At 34.3% G+C, this 20,739-nt stretch overlaps 2 protein-coding genes across 2 annotated transcripts; one reads left to right on the forward strand and one right to left on the reverse strand.

Moving 5' to 3' along the window:
• Nucleotides 1–4,638: 4,638 nt before the first annotated feature.
• On the forward strand, nt 4,639–6,767 carry LOC113769960 (cytochrome P450 82C4-like). The gene is made up of 2 exons (XM_027314308.1): nt 4,639–5,646; nt 5,883–6,767. The coding sequence occupies exons 1-2, from the start codon at nt 4,681–4,683 to the stop codon at nt 6,510–6,512; spliced, it is 1,596 nt and encodes a 531-aa protein (XP_027170109.1). The 5' UTR covers nt 4,639–4,680; the 3' UTR covers nt 6,513–6,767.
• A 9,949-nt stretch (nt 6,768–16,716) lies between these two features.
• On the reverse strand, nt 16,717–19,439 carry LOC113771152. Its single transcript, XM_027315767.1, has 4 exons — nt 19,355–19,439; nt 18,499–19,082; nt 17,336–18,430; nt 16,717–17,241 (listed from the first exon to the last, which is right to left on the reverse strand). Exons 1-4 carry the CDS (start codon nt 19,437–19,439, stop codon nt 16,717–16,719), a joined length of 2,289 nt encoding a protein of 762 aa, XP_027171568.1.
• Nucleotides 19,440–20,739: the final 1,300 nt, after the last annotated feature.

Genomic DNA, 20,739 nt, shown 5'->3' on the forward strand with positions numbered 1-20,739 from the left:
ACTTAGGAGGTCCGAGCGGCTGCAATTTCATTAAGATCTATCACACTTGAGAGGATATTGAAAGTGAGACTGCTCTATTATTTCGTGCAATAAAGGTAAGAGGCACGTTAAAAGGTGATATTCAAACATCAATCGATTTTTTCTGGCCGTTTATCGATGATTAGTCAACGACTATGATAAAAAAAAAAGGTATAATTATATATCATAATCTGTGTTTTAAAACTTAACCTTATCCTAATACATGGTAAATTACTAGTTGATTAAAAAATTTTGACTCTTATAAAAAAATTTCAATTTAAAAATTAATCACTGCATTTGCTTCTAATGTGGCGATCATTATATCCAAATGCAAAAAAATTCACTTTAGACATGGATAAAAAAAAAAAAATTTCCCCATCCTTCTAGAACCACAAAAAGAAGAAATAAAAACAATATTTGATGGTTGCAACATTTCGGAAATGCAGTGGTCCTAAGTGGGAAATCTAATCCTAAAAAACACCATAATTGAGATATTTTTTGAATTCATCAAATATTTCTAGAAATTTGTCCAAGAACCACGTGTTTAGTTTGTTATGTCAATATCATTTTGCTTTTGTGGATCTAAGGAGCTTGACCAACTATTGCTATTTGCTAGTCAATCTGGAGCCCACCTCTGCAAGAATCGCATGTTGTGTGGACCCAGGGCTTGAATGGTTACACACGGATTTGAAAATGAAAGCGCAAATTACACAACGGTTAACTTCAAATTTTGTCCACCATTCTCCCTTCAAATTTTTTGTTTTAACTTCTTTTATCTAGTTAACAATGGTAGTAGTAATTGATATTATAGAGCAATAGGAAGTTCGTATTATTTCAAAATCAAGAAGTTGAGGAATGTGGCTTTTGTTAAACCTAGAAGAGAGGTGCGTATAATTTACCCAAATAAAGCAAATAAAAAAAAACCTTACATTAGTCTCATTTTTTAAGCTTTTTTGTTAATGTTCATTATTAATTTATTCATACGTTATTTTCTCTTTTTGTTCTGTAATCTCTCTCTCTCTCTCTCTTCCTTGTTGGCTCTTCTTTCTCAATCTTTCACAAAAGAACAAACAATTGGTGGTTGTGGAAAAGAACAAACTATTGCAGCGTCGTATTGCCTATTTTCCTTTTTTTTTTTATTTCACAAAAGAACAAAATGGTGGCTGCGGTAATCGACCCCCAGCACAATTGTGGCTGGTAACCGTTAGCCGACCAGGAAATTGACGCCGAAAATGCCCGCAGCCACATGATATGCCGTGGACACGCGTGCTTCATTTGGGATCCACAGCGAAATCCATCCAACACGAGAGACACACCGATTGGGTCAAATCTCAGCTTCTAGTCTATGTCAAAAAAAAAAAAAAAAAATCTCAGCTGCTAGTCTGGATGAAGTTTCAAAGTTGAGTACTATCAGTCACCACCAAGTCCTTAAGGTTTGGCTTGACAGAGTAAGAGTTAAAGAGTTCAAATCTTATCTCTTATTAATTGTTACAATACGTGATTTCTTTAAATACAATGATGAATTAGTCCCCATCAATCCCTCTTAGGCCTAGTTAAACCTTTCCTCCTTAGGTTAGGACAGAGTAGGATAATATAGATTAGATGACGATAACAAAAAAAAGAAAAATGTCAAATCCATGCAAACACGAGAGACACGCCGATTGTGTCAAATCTCAGCTTCTAGTCTACGTCAAAAAAAAATAAAATAAAATCTCAGCTCCTATTCTGTATGAAGTTTCAAAGTTGACGCTAGGAAAAATGTCAACTTTGTCCGCAAATTTTTTTGTCGTATCAATTTAGTTCATGTATAATTTTTTTGGCCAATTTAATTCTTATACTTACTTAGCAATTTCAATTGAGGAACGTCGCGACGGCATCACCACGTAAATTCAATCAAGTCACTAATTGAGCAACTAAGCAGGGTATTTCGAGTAGTTCACTGTTGGGACACAGTAACAAAAGAAGAATTTTTTGCCGAAGATATAAAGCCAGTGCTTCTTCTTGTCATTTCCGCAAGACAATCACAAAACAGAGAGCATCTTGTATTCAAACCAAGGCTCTAGCAAACAAGCGGAATATAGAAATCCTGTTTCCCAAAAACCCATTAAAAAGAGAGCAAAGAGTTGCATGGAAAGACAAAAAGATCCGAGCTTGATGATTTATTCATTTGCATTCTCCAATTCTTCGACCAATTAACCAAGTTGCTATATCCGCCTCATAATTGTGACACACCAGTAAAATCATCTTTGCAAAATTGTCAAAATCCCATTTCATCAAAATCAAGAAGCAACAGAAAATTCCCGAATTTTAGAATCACTCCACGAGATAAGGAAGAAATGGACGCACCTGTCGTGGTAAAACTGAAGCAAGAAAGGGAAAGTAGCACCACAATGGCACATGCTGTAAATTTGGCTAGAGATCTAAAGCAGGAAGAATCCATATTTGTTTCAGTAGCAAGTTTTCCTGTTTGGCCACCGCTCAACAGCACAATTTTGTGCCGAAGACCCATCAGTGAACAACCAAAAATACCCTTGCTTAGTTGCTCAATTAGTGACTTGATTGAATTTAGATGGTGGCGCCACCGTGGCATTCCTCAATTGGAATCGCTAAATAACTGTAGGGATTAAATTGGCCAAAAAAATTATACAAGGACTAAATTGACACGGAAAAAAAGTTTAGAGACGAAATTGGCCATTTTCCCTTGACGTTACTGTTGGCGACCACCAAGTCGTCCTTGAGGCTTGGTGAGGTGAGACGTCAAGGGTTTAAATCTTATGTTCCACCAATTATTATAATATGTGATTTTTCTCAATCCAATAGTGATTTAATCCACATCGATCCCCCGTAGGCCCAGTTGGGCCTTCCCCTTAGGTTAGAACGGAGTAAGATAATATAGATAAAATGACGTAACAAAAAAAATTATTTTTTTATGTGCATAAAGAACTTCTATGCACATGAGGTTTTGAATCCACGGATCTCGTATTTACAATCCTTCCTATTTTATCACCCAACTCAACCCTCCCTCCGTTTATTTATTTATTGTAAGTGGGAGGTTTTAAATCTAGAACTTTCAACTTACAATCTCTCTCATCTTATCACATATAATTAAATCATTTATATCATGCAAAGAAATATTGCATTTCTCTGATTGTCAATTTTATTGCGCCAGATTTTAGATCTAGTCAAGGACTTAACCAACCCAATCTTTGGACTCATTAGACGGAATGGCCAATCCACCAAACTCCATCCCTCCCAACTCTATAAGTTAGCTTTAATTTTGTTCCTCCTTCCTATTATATATGATTTACTACCTTTATTTTGTTAAACTTTTTTTAACACTTACACATAATATGAAGGCATATTCCACCTTGAAATTTGCTTAGATTTTGATTTTATGGAATTGAAATATGTAGACATTGCTATTTACATCATTATTAGTAATTGAAAATTTTTGATAGCTAGATTAAATTTTAAATTGTAAATTAATAGTCTCCCACACTTGTAAAATGTTTGAAAACATTCCCTATTACAATGCAAACGTTTGTTTTTCCTCGTTTTTGCTATGTAAATATATGTTTTTTAAAACTATAAAAAATAGCATCAAATAAACTTAAAACTTAGGGTCTATAGAATATGTGACCCATTAGGATATATTTTAAGTGTCATATTTTTCAAAATATAAGATTAATTAGGAAAAGTAAATAAATATAAAAAAGAATATAAATACAAGGAAGGATAATAATTATAGCATATATGTACAAATATATTAACTGGGCATCTGTTAGGAAAACCTTAAAACTTAAAAGCTAAGGTTATTTTTTGTCTAATAATTGCATAAGATGTGGATTTAGTACGGAGAAGTATGGATTTAGCCCTCACGATGACTTAACCTTAATCTTTGAAACGCTAGAAGGACTGACTGGTCCACCAAGTTAATTCCTTCTCAGTCCTGCTAATTTCTGCTCCAAAAAGAGACAAAAAGTAAGCAACAGTGGCTGCGTGACTTTGGTCGTGACAAGCATTATTCTTCACTCATTTGGCAGCCCAAACGAGAATAGCGTTTGGGATGACTAAACAAAAATTTAAATCTTGAAAACAACTTATTTACTCTCAAACTCAAGGCGATTTTTCCAAGTAATTAATTTTCAATGGGCTAAAAGGGCACAAGTCATCAAACTATTTTAGAATCTTCCTTAAGTCCTGTTTGAATTTTTTTTAAGAATTTTTACAAAAAAATATACTGTAACGATTTGACGTATATTATGAAATAAAAATATGATCGATAAATATAGTCCCCTAAAATATAAAAATTATTGTGCGGAAACTAACAATCCAAACTAGTTTTTGTTCCAATGTACCCACTGAACTTCTAAAATTGATCACAGTGTTGTCTACTTCATCAATTAAACTATTTTTGCTGGCTAAAATTTTGCATGTGAAGTGATTTTCCATTACGTCCACTTTACTATTTTTCCAAAAATCTCAAATCTAAAACCAACTAATCAATTAATTGTCAAGTGGACCGACATCCATGGATCTCTTTTAACAATTCATTGTTTGTCAAGTGGACCTACATCCATAGATCTCCTGCCTTATAAGTACGTAGGCAGCATTCATGACTCAAATCGCTCAAAGAAAGAACCATTCATCTCCGTGAATAACATGGACATTCTTTCTACCATCTTAGTCGCACTATTGCTGCTATCTCTTCTATCCAGCAAGAGTCTTTTCAAACACAAAAGAGCGAAGGACATTGTACAGAATGTGAGAAACACTGCTCCAGAAGCACCTGGAGCTTTGCCCTTCATAGGCCATCTCCATCATCTAGGTGGCCAACTTCCTCTTGCCCGAATACTGGGATCCATGGCAGATAAATACGGCCCGACTTTCTCACTCCGGCTTGGCAGTCGTCCGGCCATCGTGGTGAGCAGTTGGGAGATGGTGAAAGAGTGCTTCACGATCAATGACAAAACATTTGCTAGTCGGCCTAATACGGCACTAGCCAAGTACATGGGTAACAACAATGCAATCTTTGCGTTAGCACCTTATGGACCATATTGGCGTGATGTCCGTAAAATGGTTACTCTGGAACTCCTCACTAACCAGCGTCTTGAGAAGCTCAAGCATGTTAGAGCCTCGGAATTCGACAAATGGATCAGGGATTTGTACTCCCTATGCTCAAAGAATGATCGTCCTGATGTTGATGTTCCTACGAAAGTGGTCTTAAACGAATGGTTTGAGCTATTGACTTTCAACCTTATCCTCAGGATGCTTGTAGGAAGGCCATTTTCGACAAGCAGTCAAGGCAACGATAATTCTGAAGATAGGCGTTTGAAAGAAGCAATAAAGAAAATGCTTTATCTTGGCGGAGTTTTTGTTTTCTCGGATGTGATTCCATGGATTGAATGGTTGGACATTGGAGGCCATATCAAATCCATGAAGAAGGCCGGCAAAGAACTTGATGAGGTCTTAGGGCAATGGCTTCAAGAACATATCCAGAAAGCAAAGCAATCACATCCTGAAAGTGAAGCCGTTCACGATTTCATGGACGTAATGCTATCAACAATACCAGAAACTGGAGAAATTTCTGGCCATAAGCGCGATGCCATCATCAAATCAACAACTGCAGTACTGAAATCACAACTCTGTTTCTTGCTAAATTGCCTTAGACCACTTAAAATAAACACACTAACAGTTTTTTACTCCCATTTGTGCTGCCATTTGTTTTTTGGGAAACTTTTTCTTTGACTCACCAAACACCACGGACACATTTTTCTTAGATGATTAAGGCTCTAATTTTTTTCTGTTAAAATTGATGTATTGCTTTGTCGTTTCTATTCCCTTGTCTCTGAAATTGGTTTCAGACTCTTATAATGACAGGGTCAGAGAGCACAGCAGAGACGTTAATTTGGGCACTATCTTTACTACTCAATCATCCAAATATCTTGAAGATTGCACAGAACGAGTTGGACGTCCAAGTAGGGAAACAGAGATGGATTGAAGAGGCCGACATCAAGAACTTAAGTTTTTTACAAGCCATTGTGAAGGAAACATTCCGCTTGTATCCACCAGGTCCATTATCGGGACCTCGCGAAGCCACTGAAGACTGTTACCTAGGCAATTTTTTCGTCCCAAAAGGTGCCCGTTTAATCGTTAATCTCTGGAAACTGCACAGAGACCCCCGAATTTGGTCTGATCCATTGGAATTCAAACCAGAGAGGTTTCTGAATTCTCATGCAAATATCAGCTTAAAAGGGCAGAGTTTCGAGTATATTCCATTTAGCTCTGGAAGAAGAATGTGCCCTGCGGTCAATTATGGGATGAATGTTGTTCAGTTGACGCTTGCACGTATGCTGCAGGCATTTGATATTGCAACACCGATGGGGATGCCGGTGGATATGGGTGAAGGATTGGGAGTTGCCTTGCCTAAGCTAAAACCTCTTGAAGTTCTCCTCACTCCACGGCTTCCTGTGGAACTCTATCAGAAACTGTGAATTCCAGGAACATGAACTTGGAATTTCCACTGTGGCGTAGTTTAGTACATACTAAATAAAAGCCGGTCAGGCATTTATCTGCTGGAGAAAGGGTGATTTCCACTGTTATCACGTGTAGTTTCAATTCGTACGAAGCTAGATTATCACTTTTTATCGTTTTAGTTATGAAGTCGTGATTCACTACATTCGTAGTATCCTTAAACCCTACCCAAGAGCACATGACAGCATCTCTACAATAATAAAACTACTAAACTAGAGCAAGTGGTTTGGTGTAACAATTAATCATCACTTTTAAATTATCCTTCAAATAACTTCTCACCACTAATCCACTTCAACTCAATTACTAATATCACAAAACCAATGAAATATATATTTATTACTTAAACATAATCACTTAGAGTTAATTGCTTGATTTAATTTTTTTATTTGAATTTTATGATTTTTTGTATTAATTTTTAATTCACTACTACTAAATTAATTAGAAGATTTTTTTTTTTACTTGTATACACGTCGAGAGTGGGTCCACCACTAGTTCATAATGGAGGTAATTTAATGGCAGGTGCAGCATGCCAACGTAATAATGAGTTTAGTGATGATCTTGATCGTATCTACAACTTTCTATATTTCTCGATGGGTTTATCATCTATTCTTCATATGGACACAAATATTATTGTCCATAAGACTCCTTCTGGTACATCTACGACCGGTTCCTATCCCAAATGTAGTAAAATTATCGTGATAGACCCCTCAATTGATGAGAAAAAGGAACAAATACCTGTGGGAATGCTGGGACTACATTGGAGGTCCGAGCGGCTACAATTGCATTAAGATCTATCACACTTGAGAGTACATTGGAAGTGTGACTGCTCTATTACTTTGTGCAATAAAGGTAAGAGGCGCGTTAATAGGTGATATTCAAATATCAATCAGTTTTTTTTAGCCGCTTATCGATGATTAGTTAACGACTGTGATAAAAAAAAGTATAATTATATATCATAATCTGTGTTTTAAAATTTAACCTAATCCTAATACATGGTAAATTACTAGTTGATTAAAAAATTTTGACTCTTATAAAAAATTTTCAATTTAAAAATTAATCACTGCATTTGCTTCTAATGTGGCGACCATTATATCCAAATGCAAAAAAATTCACTTTAGACATGGATAAAAAAAAAATTTTCCCCATCCTTCTAGAACCACAAAAAAAAAGAAATGAAAACAATATTTCATGATCGCCAGATTTCGAAAATGCAGTGATCCTAAGTGGGAAATCTAATCCTAAAAAACACCATAATTTAGATATTTTTTGAATTCATCAATATTTCTAGAAATTGGTCCAAGAACCACGTGTTTAGTTTGTTATGTCAATATCATTTTGCTTTTGTGGCTCTAAGGAGTTAGACCAAGTATTGCTATTTGCTAGTCAATCTGGAGCCCACCTAACACCGCAAGAACCGTATGTTTTGTTTGGCAATATCAAAATATCATGTTGCTTTTGGGCTTTGAGGATTTTGACCGACTTTTGTTTGTAGTTCCAATTGGGACTACTTTTGTTTACAGTCATGACTTGAAACATCAACAAAAGCTTGTTTATTACTTTCAAAATGAGAAAAGAAATGACCTGTTTTATCGTGAATTTTAGGACATGAGCTTCAATTATATGGGTTTTGCAGAACTTCAAACTTACGAGTTTTTTTAATCTGTATGTGATTGGTAAGTTTAGTTGGTAATATTTAATCATAGAAGTTTAGTTGGTTCAATTTATTCGTGCACTATTTACGGCTATAAATACATCAAACTAGTTCCCACTGGAATTCCATTTTGACATATACATGAATTTTGCAATGTTTCGAAAATCGGATCGAACCGGACCAGTTGAACCGCGAACCAGCCATGCCTCCGATCCGATTCAATTAAAAACCCAAAGAATCAATTAAACCAGTCAAAACCGGTTGAACCGGTGAAAATCGGTAAAAACCGGTAGGTTCAACCGATTTTTATTAAGTATTTATTTTCTAAAATAGATATTTTAGTTTTATTCAAATTTTTGAATACTAAAATGAGTAAAAAATTATTAAACCTTTTAACCGGGGTCTAACCGTAAACCGGAAGTTCTCCGGTTCTCTCTCCGGTCCGGGTTTAAAAACATTGGAATTTTGTACAACATCAGTGCCATATTTTAGCTAATCCCAAATTTAATGTAGAACTAAGTATTTGTCATTTCACAAAGGTTAACATTTTATTTGAAAATGAAAGCGCAAATTCCGCTGAAGAGCTAAAGAAAAGAAAATCTTGTCGGTAATTTTTTCAATTTTGCGAATAAAAACATAAAAGATGCATGTTGAGGGTATTTTGGGGTTGCCATAATGTATTAATGGTAGGACTAATTAATTTTTATTATTTGCCGAGAATGTTTTAATCTAATGGTTAAGGTTCAGATTCCAAAATTTAGCGGTTTTAGGTTCAAATTCGCTTTCACTACTTTTTGAATCCACCATTCTTCCTTTAGATTTTTTGCTTTAACTTCCATTGGCCAGTTAACAATAGTAGTAGTAATTGATGTTATAAAGCAATAGGAAGTTCCTTATTATTTCAAAATCAAGAAGTTGAGGAATGTAGCTTTTGTTAAACCTAGAAGAGAGGTACGTATAATTTACCCAAATAAAGCAAATAAAAAAAAGGCTATCAAGCAACCCAAAAAATAAAAATGACCTTGCATTAGTTTCATTTTTTAAGCTTTTTTATGTTCATATTATTAATTTATTCATCCATTATTTTCTTTTTTTTCTGTATTCTCTCTCTCTCTCTCTCTCTCTCTCTCTCTCTCTTGTTGGCTTTTCTTTCTCAATCTTTCACAAAAAGAACAAATAATGGTGGTTGTGGAAAAGAACAAACTATTGCAGCGTCGTATCGCCTATTTTCCTTTTTTTTTTTTTTATATTTCATAAAAGAACAAAATGGTGGCTGCGGTAGTCGACCCGAGCACAACTGTGGCTGGTAACTGTTAAAATTTTCACTAACAATTTTTTCTATCTTAGTTTACACGCATAGAGTACATAAGTTTCATGCTAATTCAAATTTTGATTAATGGGAAGAATAGGGTAAGACAAATGATTATAGGCTTTTATTACGAAGGAAGTCTACTCACTCAATAATTGCTGGTAAATACCTTGTCTAAGCTCTCATTCGCTATATCATCTCCATTAATAATCAAAAAGAGTTTTTTTTTTTAATAAACTAGGCATGAACAAAATCTCAATCTATGGATTTGTCATGAGGGTAATTTTTCTATCTTTTTTCTTCAAACAATATGATGGGAATTCTTTTTTTTCTTTTCCCAAATTCCCTAGCCTCCCATATCCATATTCTGAATTGGAAAATGAATATTCTTGTGCGATTAGAGTTTGCTCGAATTATTCAACTGTAGGTATGATGAGAAAATTGCTATTTGACTTTAAAAAATAGTTTTATTAAAATACTCATACTTCTTAGAAGTTTGATTAAACCCTAGAGTGAGCGGAGTTAATCTTCAATAGCATATGAAATGATGTAATCATATAGTTAAACCATTGGATGCTTTTGTCAAGCTCACATTTTCTTTTCGAAATTCAATACATTTTGAAGTTCATATTGTTCACAAATTTAGAAGGGAACATCATTCTCTCTATTTGAATTTGGAAACTTCGAAAAATTTATTCTTCAAATACCTTCCATAATTAACTTTAAGGAGATCCAGAATTCTTGTGATAATAATTATGAATGTTTATTTGCTTAGGGGTCAATGTAGATAGAAAAAAGAATTTTTTAAATTTTAATGAGGTTAAATAAAAAGTAGGGATAATTGCAGAAACCTCCCCTGAGGTTTCTGACACTTGCACTGACCTCCCCTGCGGTTTGAAAAATTGCACTGACCTCCCCTGAACTTACTAATCCTTTGCAAATTTAGTCCAAAGGATTAAAATATTATTTTAGGGATTGAAATTAGAATTTTGTACCAGATTTGCCCTTTGTGCTACATGTCCAATGAATGACAAAGTACTATAAATCAATTAACAATTAATAAACTTTAAGGGGTGTAGTTTATGGGTAAATACGCATTATCCATTTAAAGTACCGACTATTTATGGATATTTTACTTTCAAACATTTAATTTATGATAAATATATCAATGTTTGTAAGTAAAATTCAAAAAATGTTACAGTAATATTCTTACAAAAAGGAAATCGGTAGGTTATCTATTTAATATAAATTAAATATTTAAAAAAAAGAAATGGCCTATAAAGTATTAATTCTTTATGACTTTCATCTATTAGATGAATAAAGTATTGGCTCTTTATAGGCATTTGATTCTGAATCATTTAATTTATATTAAATACATAAATGTTGGTAACTAAAATTGAAAAAATGTTACATTAATATTTTTAGAAGGGAAACTGATAGGTTTTGTATTTAACAAAAATTAAATATTTGACAATACAAAGTTGTACTCTCAAAGATTTGTACAAAGAAAGTTGTATTTAACAAAAATAAATATTTTGTACTCTCAAAGATTTGTATTTACTCTCAAATATTTATTTTTTGTAAATACAAAGCCTACCAGTTTCCCTTCCATAAAAATATTAACGTAACACTTTTTTAATTTTAGTTACAAACATTTATGTATTTAACATAAATTAAATGATTCAGAATAAAATGCCTATAAAGAGCCAATACTTTACTCATCTAATGGATGAAAGCCATAAAGAATTAATACTTTACGAGACATTTCTTTTTTAAAAAAAAAATTTAATTTATATTAAATAGATAACCTACCGATTTCTTTTTTGTAAGAATATTACTGTAACACTTTTTTGAATTTTACTTACAGACATTGATATATTTATCATAAATTAATGTTTGAAAGTAAATTATCCATACAGAGTCGGTACTTTAAATGGGTAATGCGTATTTGCCCATAAACTACATCTCTTATAGTTTATTAATTGTTATTGATTTGTAAAAATTTGTCATTCATTGGACATGTAGCACAAAGGGCAAATCTAGTACAAAATTCTAATTTCACTCCCTAAAGCAATATTTTAATCGTTTGGACTGAATTTGCAGAGGATTAATAAGTTCAGGAGATGTCAGTGCAATTTTTCAAATCACAGGAGAGGTCAGTGCAAGTGTTAGAAACCTCAGGGTAGGTTTCTGCAATTATCCCTAAAAAGTAACTTTAAAGATTTCTACATTTTCTAAACTAAAAGAATAATATTTTCAAGCCCCCCCCCCCCCCCTCCCTCTCTCTCTCTCAGATACATGTGAGGCTGCCCATCATCCTATGCAATAACTGATATGACATCATAATATAGTATCGATTGCACTAATTTCCTCAATCAAATGACGCCCTGAAACAACTCTTAGTGACTTAATACAAGGCAAAGAAATTTTGAGTTCAAGACAATAGAGCTATAATTGACTTGATCTTGCAGAATTTCAAACTCATGCCCGCAGCCACATGATATGTTGTGGTCCTTGTGGCCATGCGTTCTGCATTTGGGATCCACAGCGAAATCCGTGCAACACGAGAGACACACTGATTGTGTCAAATCTCAGCTTCTAGTAGACTACGTCAAAAAAAAAAAAAATTCTCAGCTCCTGGTCGGAATGAGGTTTCAAAGTTAACGATACGACTAGCCATCACCAAATACTTAAAACTTGATGGAGTGAGAGATTATAAGTTCAAATTTTATCTTTCATTAATTGTCTGGTTTCTTTAAATTTAATGGTGGCTCAATTTTAATCGATCCGCATAGGTCTAGTTGGATCTTCCCTTTAAATTAGAATAGAATAGGATAATATAGATAAAATGACAATAATAGAAAAAAAATTATTTTTTATGTGCATGAAAAACATTATACACATGAGGTTTTGAATCTATGATCTCCTATTTACAGCCGCTCCTATAGTCTCTGATTGTCAATTTTATTGCGTCAGATTTTAGATCAAGTCAAGGACTTAACCAACCCAATCTTTGGACTCATTAGACGGAATGGCCAATCCACCAAACTCCATCCCTCCCAACTCTATAAGTTAGCTTTAATTTTGTTCCTCCTTCCTATTATATATGATTTACTACCTTTATTTAGTTAAACTTTTTTTAACACTTACACATAATATGAAGGCATATTCCACCTTGAAATTTGCTTAGATTTTGATTTTATGGAATTGAAATATGTAGACATTGCCATTTACATCATTATTAGTAATTGAAAAATTTTGACAGCTAGATTAAATTTTAAATTGTAAATTAATAGTCTCCCACACTTCTAATGTTTGAAACATTCCCTATTACAATGCAAACATTTGTTTTTCATCGTTTTTGCTATGTAAATATATGTTTTTTAAAACTGTAAAAACAGCATCAAATAACTTAAAACTTAGGGTCTATAGAATAGGTTACCACGTTAAGATATATTTCAAGTATCATATTTTTGAAAATATAAGATTAATTAGGAAATATAAACAAATATAAGAAAAAGTATTTAAATATAAAGGAGGATAATAATTATAGCATATATATGTATACATATGATATGTTAGATGAATTTTAAATATATTAACTGGGCATCCATTAGAAAAACCTTAAAACTTAAAAGCTAAGGTCATTTTTGTCTAATAAGTGCATAAGATGTGGATTTAGTACGGAGAGGTATGGATTTAGCACCTCACGATAACTTAACCTTAATCTTTAAAACGCTAGAAAGAGACAAAAAGAGACATTTGATATAAATACTTCAAACTAGTTCCCACTGGAATTCCATTTTGATATATACATGAATTTTGTTCAAAATCCGTGCCATATTTTAGCTAATCCCAAATTTAATGTAGAACTAAGTATTTGTCATTTCACGAAGGTTAGCATTTTATTTGAAAATGAAAGCGCAAATTCCGCTGAAGAGCTAAAGAAAAGAAAATCTTGCCGTCAACTTTTTCAATTTTGTGAATAAAAACATAAATGATGCATGTTGAGGGTATTTTGGGGTTGCCATAAAGTATTGAAGGTAAGGCTAATTAATTTTTATTATTTGCCGAGAATGTTTTAATCTAATGGTTAAGGTTCAGATTCCAAAATTTAGCGGTTTTAGGTTCAAATTCGCTTTCACTACTTTTTGAATCCACCATTCTCCTATTAGATTTTGTGTTTTATATCTAGTTAACAATAGTAGTAGTGATTGATATTATAGAGCAATAGGAAGTTCCTTATTATTTCAAAATCAAGAAGTTGAGGAATGTGGCTTTTGTTAAACCTAGAAGAGAGGTGAGTATAATTTACCCAAATAAAGCAAATAAAAAAAGGCTATCAAGCAATCCAAAAAACAAAAATGACCTTGCATTAGTTTCATTTTTTAAGCTTTTTTATGTTCATTATTAATTTATTCATCCATTATTTTTTTTCTGTATTCTCTCTCTCTCTCTCTTGTTGGCTTTTCTTTCTCAATCTTTCATAAAAGAACAAACAATGGTGGTTGTGGAAAAGAACAAACTATTGCAGCGTCGTATTGCCAATTTTCCTTTTTTTTATTTCACAAAAGAACAAAATGGTGGTTGCGGTAATCGACCCGAGCACAATTGTGGCTGGTAACCATTACCGGACCAGGAAATTGACACCGAATGTGCCACCAAATTTGTTTTCTTCCTGGAATTTAATTATATTTCTAAACTTCCACCAAAATCATCTTAAAAATTTTTTAAATCATCTTAAAATTTTCACTAACAATTTTTTCTATCTTAGTTTACACACATAGAGTACATAAGTTTCATGCTAATTCAAATTTGGAAAAATCGTTAATTTAGTCCCTAACCTTTTTTTCTGTCGATTTAGTCCCTATATATTATTTATAGCCAATTGGATCGCTAAACTTATATTTTGGTTCCAATTAAGGATCTTTGCGGCGGCGCCACCGTATAATTTCCATTAGGTTCCTAATCGTGCAATACAAAAGGGGTATTTTAGGGAATTCCATTTTGGCGCCTTTACCAATTAAAAAGTAAATCGATGAAAACCCCAAATCCAGGTCCTCCCTCTCTTTGAAAAAAGAGAGCTGGCCAATTTTTGCAGACCCGCGTAGAAAAAGCACTGCAATTCAATGCATTCGAGAAAGAATTGGGACAAAGCATCCTCAAGCTCAGCAAGCGATCGAATTGTTAACACCGGCATCGAAGCAAATGGTTCAGAAACAGGAAACTCGATTTATGAAGGAAACGAGAAATAATACAATGGAGATAAAATCGTGTGATGGCATTGCCTAGAACAATGTCGAATTGTGACTGCTTGGACAGAGGCAAACCCATCAAGAAGGTTTCATGGTTGCAGAAATTATGGGGTAATTTTTTTGTATGTGCATAAAGTTTAGAATTTTTTAAAATATTTCTTGTATTTTAACTATGAAATGGTGGTGAATGCAGAAACGTGGTGCTTGTAGATTTTTTTTATGGTATGATCCACCCATACCCCAAAAGATGAAAAATATAATGGGCGCACTTTTAAGGGATCTGAGAAGTGTTGAGAGGGAAAACGCAGCATTATTGATTGAAGTGAACAAGTTGAAGGCAAAAGTGAAAATATTGTTTATAATTTGTGTCTGTTTTGGCGTTTTACTTGTTGTTGTACTTGGAGCCAAGGAAAGGAAGAAACAAGGTTTGCTAGAATTGAAGATGTTGCAGTAGTTTTGAACAATGTATGGAATTGTATGGTTCATCTGTACTTTAAAAATGAAATAAATGCAGTTGAGTTTTCATCTATGTTTGACTCTATTTTGCATCTGGATTTGTTATTACTCTGTTTTGCATCTGGATTGCTCATGTGAGTTTCTGTGAGAAGTTCAATGTTATGTCGACAATGTTGACTGAAGTAGAAGAATTGCAGAAGTGATGGCCATTAAAAAATTGTTGCTCAGTCGAGTCATATATAGTCATCAGCTTGAATGAATTGCACAAGTGATGACCATTGCTTGAATGAATGCAATATATAGTCATCGGCTTAAAAAAATTGCAGCAGTGATGACCATTGCTTAAATGAATGCAATATATAGTCATCGGCTAATACGAATATCTTGAATTGGAACAATGCAATATATAATAAGCATCTAATATATCAATTTCCAGCAAAAGTAATCAGTTTCCCAAAAGTATATAACTGATTTCAGCTATACAATTCCCAAAAGTAATCCAGGTCCTACCAGCCAAAAGAACTAGGTTCGGTTGTTGATTAAGGACCACAAAACCAGAGTAGATACAAAAGTGGACAAAAGACAGCTAGTACAAAAGACATCTTTTGATACAAAAGTGGACAAAAGACAGCTTTCCATCTACATATCTTCAGCAGCAAACAGAGTAGAACATCTCCAGCTTGCAACTACTTCAGCAGACATCAAGTCCTTTTCTTTGGCCTCTGTGAGCTTTCAGTCGGCGCACTGAGTTGCACATCAATTTCTTCAGCCATTTCAGTAGCTTGCACTTCATTAAATAACCAAACCAAATAAACAACAAGAAAAGTATTACTAATCCAAGAAAAGAAAGAAATGAATGAACTTTATTACACTTGAACCTTACCAGAAACATGATCAGTATCTTCTTGAGCCATATTAGAAATATGATCAGCATCTTCTTGAACCATACCAAAAACATGATCAACATCTTCTTCTCCTTTGGCAACCATTGGGCAGGTTCTAGCATTGTGACCAAGCACCTTACATTTTCCACACTTGTTAGTGTTCAAAGGTGGTCTTCTTTCACTGCTGTCATCTCCTTTAACATTCAGCTGGCATTTTCTTTTAGTGTGACCCTTCTGATGACACTTGGAGCAAGTCATCAGTATGACACCCTTCCTGGACAGCTTTGTACACCCTTTAGAATCAGGCCTTGGCTCATCCAATTCTCTCCTTCTCGCCTTTTTAGGCCTTCTAGGCAGTTTCAACTTCTTTGGTGCATACATAGGGACCTTCTTAGATCTCTTCCAGTTATTAGGTCCATTAATTGGACCAATAGCTGGCTCATAAGCTTTCAGATAAGCATCTCTAGAATAACATTGGTGCACTAGACTTTCTAGTTTAGCTCCAGTCAATGCAATGCAACCAACAGCATGAGAGCAAGGTAAACCAGTCAACTCCCACTTTCTGCATGTACAAGTCATTGCCTTTAAATCAATAACAAATGTACTCTCCTACATAGGTGTCACCTCAAATCTGGATTCATCAGACCACCTAGCAATACTTGATCTAGAGTCCTCCTCAATTTTTTCAAGTTTTTTCTGAATTTTTGGGCAGATAACATCATTTCTTTTTCTCATCCACTCTCTTTTTGTCCTCAGTCTTTCCATTAGGTATATCCTAATATTTTCTAACATACCAAGGATGGGCTTTTCTCTTGCCTCTAATATCACAGAATTAAAGCTCTCACATATATTATTAAGAAGTATGTCATACTTGCAAGTGGTCCTAAAATGTGACCTTGACCAATGGTTGGGTGATGTGTTATCAACCAGCCATTGGTGTGCACCCTCATCATACTGCCTCAATCCCTCCATTTCAGCTTCAAACTTATTAACATACGAAGACCTTGCACATGCCCAAAACATACCCTTAATAGTTTCACCAGGATGGTGCTTCTTAAAATTGTTGTGTAGATGTCTAATGCAATGTCTGTGCTCCACTCCTGGAAGAATTTCTTGAATTGTAGAACCCAATCCCTGATGTTGAAATTACAAAAAAAAAAGTTCACAAATTAGTATAAACATGCACTTTTTTGCAACAGTAGCATTATTAGAAAACATAAATGTTCACCTTCTGCCTGTCACTAATAAATGTCCATCTTTTCTGGTCATGGATTTTAAGATCAAACTTTAAGAACTCGATGAACCATTTCCAAGACATCTTGTTTTCAATCTCCAAAATTGCATAGGCAACAGGATTGTTGCAATCATTAGTATCAAGGCCTACAGCAGTCAAGAGTACTCCCTGGTGTGGTCCTCTTAGGTGGCAGCCATCAACACCAAGTATAGGGCGCCAACCTTCCTTAAAGCCTTTTTTCAAGGCTGCAAAACAAATATACAACCTCTGGAATCTTTCTTTTTCACTATCCTCATCAACCTCTGTCTCAGCATGCACTGTGGAACTTGGATTTGAGTTCAATAATTCCTCACAGTAGTCCCAAATCCTTGTGTATTGTTGCTGATACTTTCCTTGAATCAGGATTTTGGCTTTTGCAAAGGTCTTGTAAACTTGATCCTTTGTGATATTTACATTCAACTCCTTATGCACCTTCTCTTTAAATGCACCAACTGTAACTTTTCTATTCATACGCAAAAACTCCATGTAATATCTAGCCAAAAAACTAGAGTTCGCATGTTTGTGATAGAAAGTTCTACCACACCGATGTTGTGGTCCCATTGTTCTAATTACCAATGCATCAGAATCTGGTTCTTTTGCAGCATAAGTAAACCACATGCATTTTTTATTCTTGCATTTTGCCCTGATCCTTTTCTGGTCATTCTTCTCCCAACTAGGCTCCTTACCCCACTGCACAGAATATAATTCAACAGCTCTCTTAAATAGCATCTTTGTGTCAAACAGTAAACCAACAAACAATTTAGGATTCTGCATGTCAACTTCTGGCCTGAACCTCACATATTTCGGCTTACTTCTTGAAGAGTTTTCATCTGAGGAATCATGGCAACTATGTAACTCCTCTGTGTTTATGGAATCTGATTCCTCTTGGACAGGAATTTGGTCCCCGTCATAAACATCAAAATGCAAGTCAGCAGCAAGACTTTCTTTTACTTTTGCTTGTACTTGCCTATGTGATTGTACTGGTACTTTTTTCTCTTCAGCATTTGGTATACTAGCTTTCCCTCCAACACTAGCAGTATATATGACATTCTGGCCATCAATTGCATTGTCAACAGTAGCAGTACAATGATTAAATATTATGTCATTTTCATCTTTACTAAATCATAGTCACTATCATGAAATCCTTCACCATTATCACCTGACTCAAATTCTGCCTCATTTTTAGCCTCAGCACCATCCTCTTCTTTAGTTTCAGGACCTCTCCGTTTACCATTGTTCAATTCTTGGACAGGAACATGAACTGGAAGTTCTTCATTCCCAATGAAGTCATCAAATATGATGTCCACATTCCATAAATCCTCATTTTCCTTCTTAGTTTCACTTTCAACAGGTGAGGAGTTCTTTAAACCAGGATCTATGGATCTAATATGAAAGTCATATACAACATAAACTTCAACTTTTCCAGTTTGTTTACCTATGGCAGCCATGTCTATTACATCCTCTTCACCATCTATCTGCCTAAGTCTCAACCCACCATTTTCAGTTGGGATTCTATACCTATAGCTAGCATCTGCATGACACCCAAGTAAGTAGCCAAAACCTCTGACAGCATCCATATTAATTTTTTCGGCCAAAACCCCCTCAAAAAGCTCCATGCTACCACCCAAATATTTTGTTTCTGGTTTTTCAAAGTATGCCCCACCATAGTAGACATATAGAGTAAACACATCCGACTCAGCACCTGTTTCATTTTCAAACAAATTAAACTAATTTACACCACAATCTGCTAGTTTACAAGCACATGATTTGGGGTACCATTGTCTACCATTTTCACAACATGAAAGCAACATTACACATTAAAGTTAAGGGATAGGGACCACATGAACCCATTTCTACAAACAACGACAAAAAAAATAACCTGAGAAAATTACCCACATCAGTTGCAGTAAAATGTCTGCTATTTAACATAAGATAACCCCACCAACCATGATTATGCTATTAACTTAACAAAACAGACAGCATTGTAGTCCTTAAACTTAATTGATTTGCTTGACTTCCTCTCCTCAACATAGCTCCTTTCGTGCTTATTGTCCCCCATTGCCTCTATCATTCACTTTCTTACGCCCTCCGATTCCTTATTCAACACGATTTGCTTCGATTTTATTTAGCAGATCATTGACTCAAGCCCTAGATTTTGTCCAAGAAATTTTTTGTTTTCATTTTGGGTTTTTGGGTATGTATTTCTCGTAGACTTGTTTCAGTCACTTTTTAATTGGTAAAGACGCCAGAATGGAATTCCTTAAAATACCCCTTTTGTATTGCACGATTAGGAACCTAATGGAAATTATACAGTGGCGCCGCCACAAAGATCCTTGATTGGAACCGAAATATAAATTTAGGGATCCAATTGACTATAAATAATATATAGGGACTAAATCGACAGAAAAAAAGCTTAGGGACTAAATTGGCGATTTTCCCTTCAAATTTTGATTAATGGGAAGAATAGGGTAAGACAAATGATTATAGGCTTTTATTACGAAGGAAGTCTACTCACTCAATAATTGCTAGTAAGTACCTTGTCTAAGCTCTCATTCACCGTATAATCTCCATTAATAATCAAAAAGAGATTTTTTTTTTAATAATCTAGGCATGAACAAATTCTCAATCTATGAATTTTTCATGAGGGTAATTTTTCTATCTTTTTTCTTCAAACAATATAATGGGAATTCTTTTTTTTTTTTTTTCAAATTCCCTAGCCTCCCATCCATATTCTGAATTGGAAAACGAATATTTTTGTGCGATTAGAGTCTGCTCGAATTATTCAACTATACGTATGATGGGAAAATTGCTATTTAACTTTAAAAAATAGTTTTATTAAAATACTCATACTTCTTAGAAGTATAATCCACTCAGTGGCAGAACCAAAACCCTAAAGTGAGGGAAAATCATTTTCTAAAATTTAGAAAGGAAAATCATTCTTTCTATTTAGAAGGGAAACCCAAAAAATAGTTCATATTGTTCTCAAATTTAGAAGGGAAAATCATTCTCTCTATTTGAATTTGGAAACTTTGAAAAATTTATTCTTCAAATAACTTCCATAATTAACTTTAAGTAGATTAAGTAGATCCAGAATTCTTGGGATAATAAGTATGAATGTTTATTTGCTTAGGGGTCTATGTAGATAATGTTAATGGGGTTAAATAAAAAGTAACTCTACATATTTCTAAATTTTCTAAACTTAAAGAATAATATTTTCAACGACCCCCCCTCCCCCACCACCACCACCACCACCACCACCACCACCACCACCACCACCACAAAGATACAAGTGAGGCCGCCCATGATAATCACGCATTTCATCCTATGCAATAAATGATATGACATCATAATATAGTATC

The sequence above is a fragment of the Coffea eugenioides genome, chromosome 5 (assembly GCF_003713205.1).
Source record: "Coffea eugenioides isolate CCC68of chromosome 5, Ceug_1.0, whole genome shotgun sequence".
NCBI classification, from domain to species: Eukaryota; Viridiplantae; Streptophyta; class Magnoliopsida; order Gentianales; family Rubiaceae; genus Coffea; species Coffea eugenioides.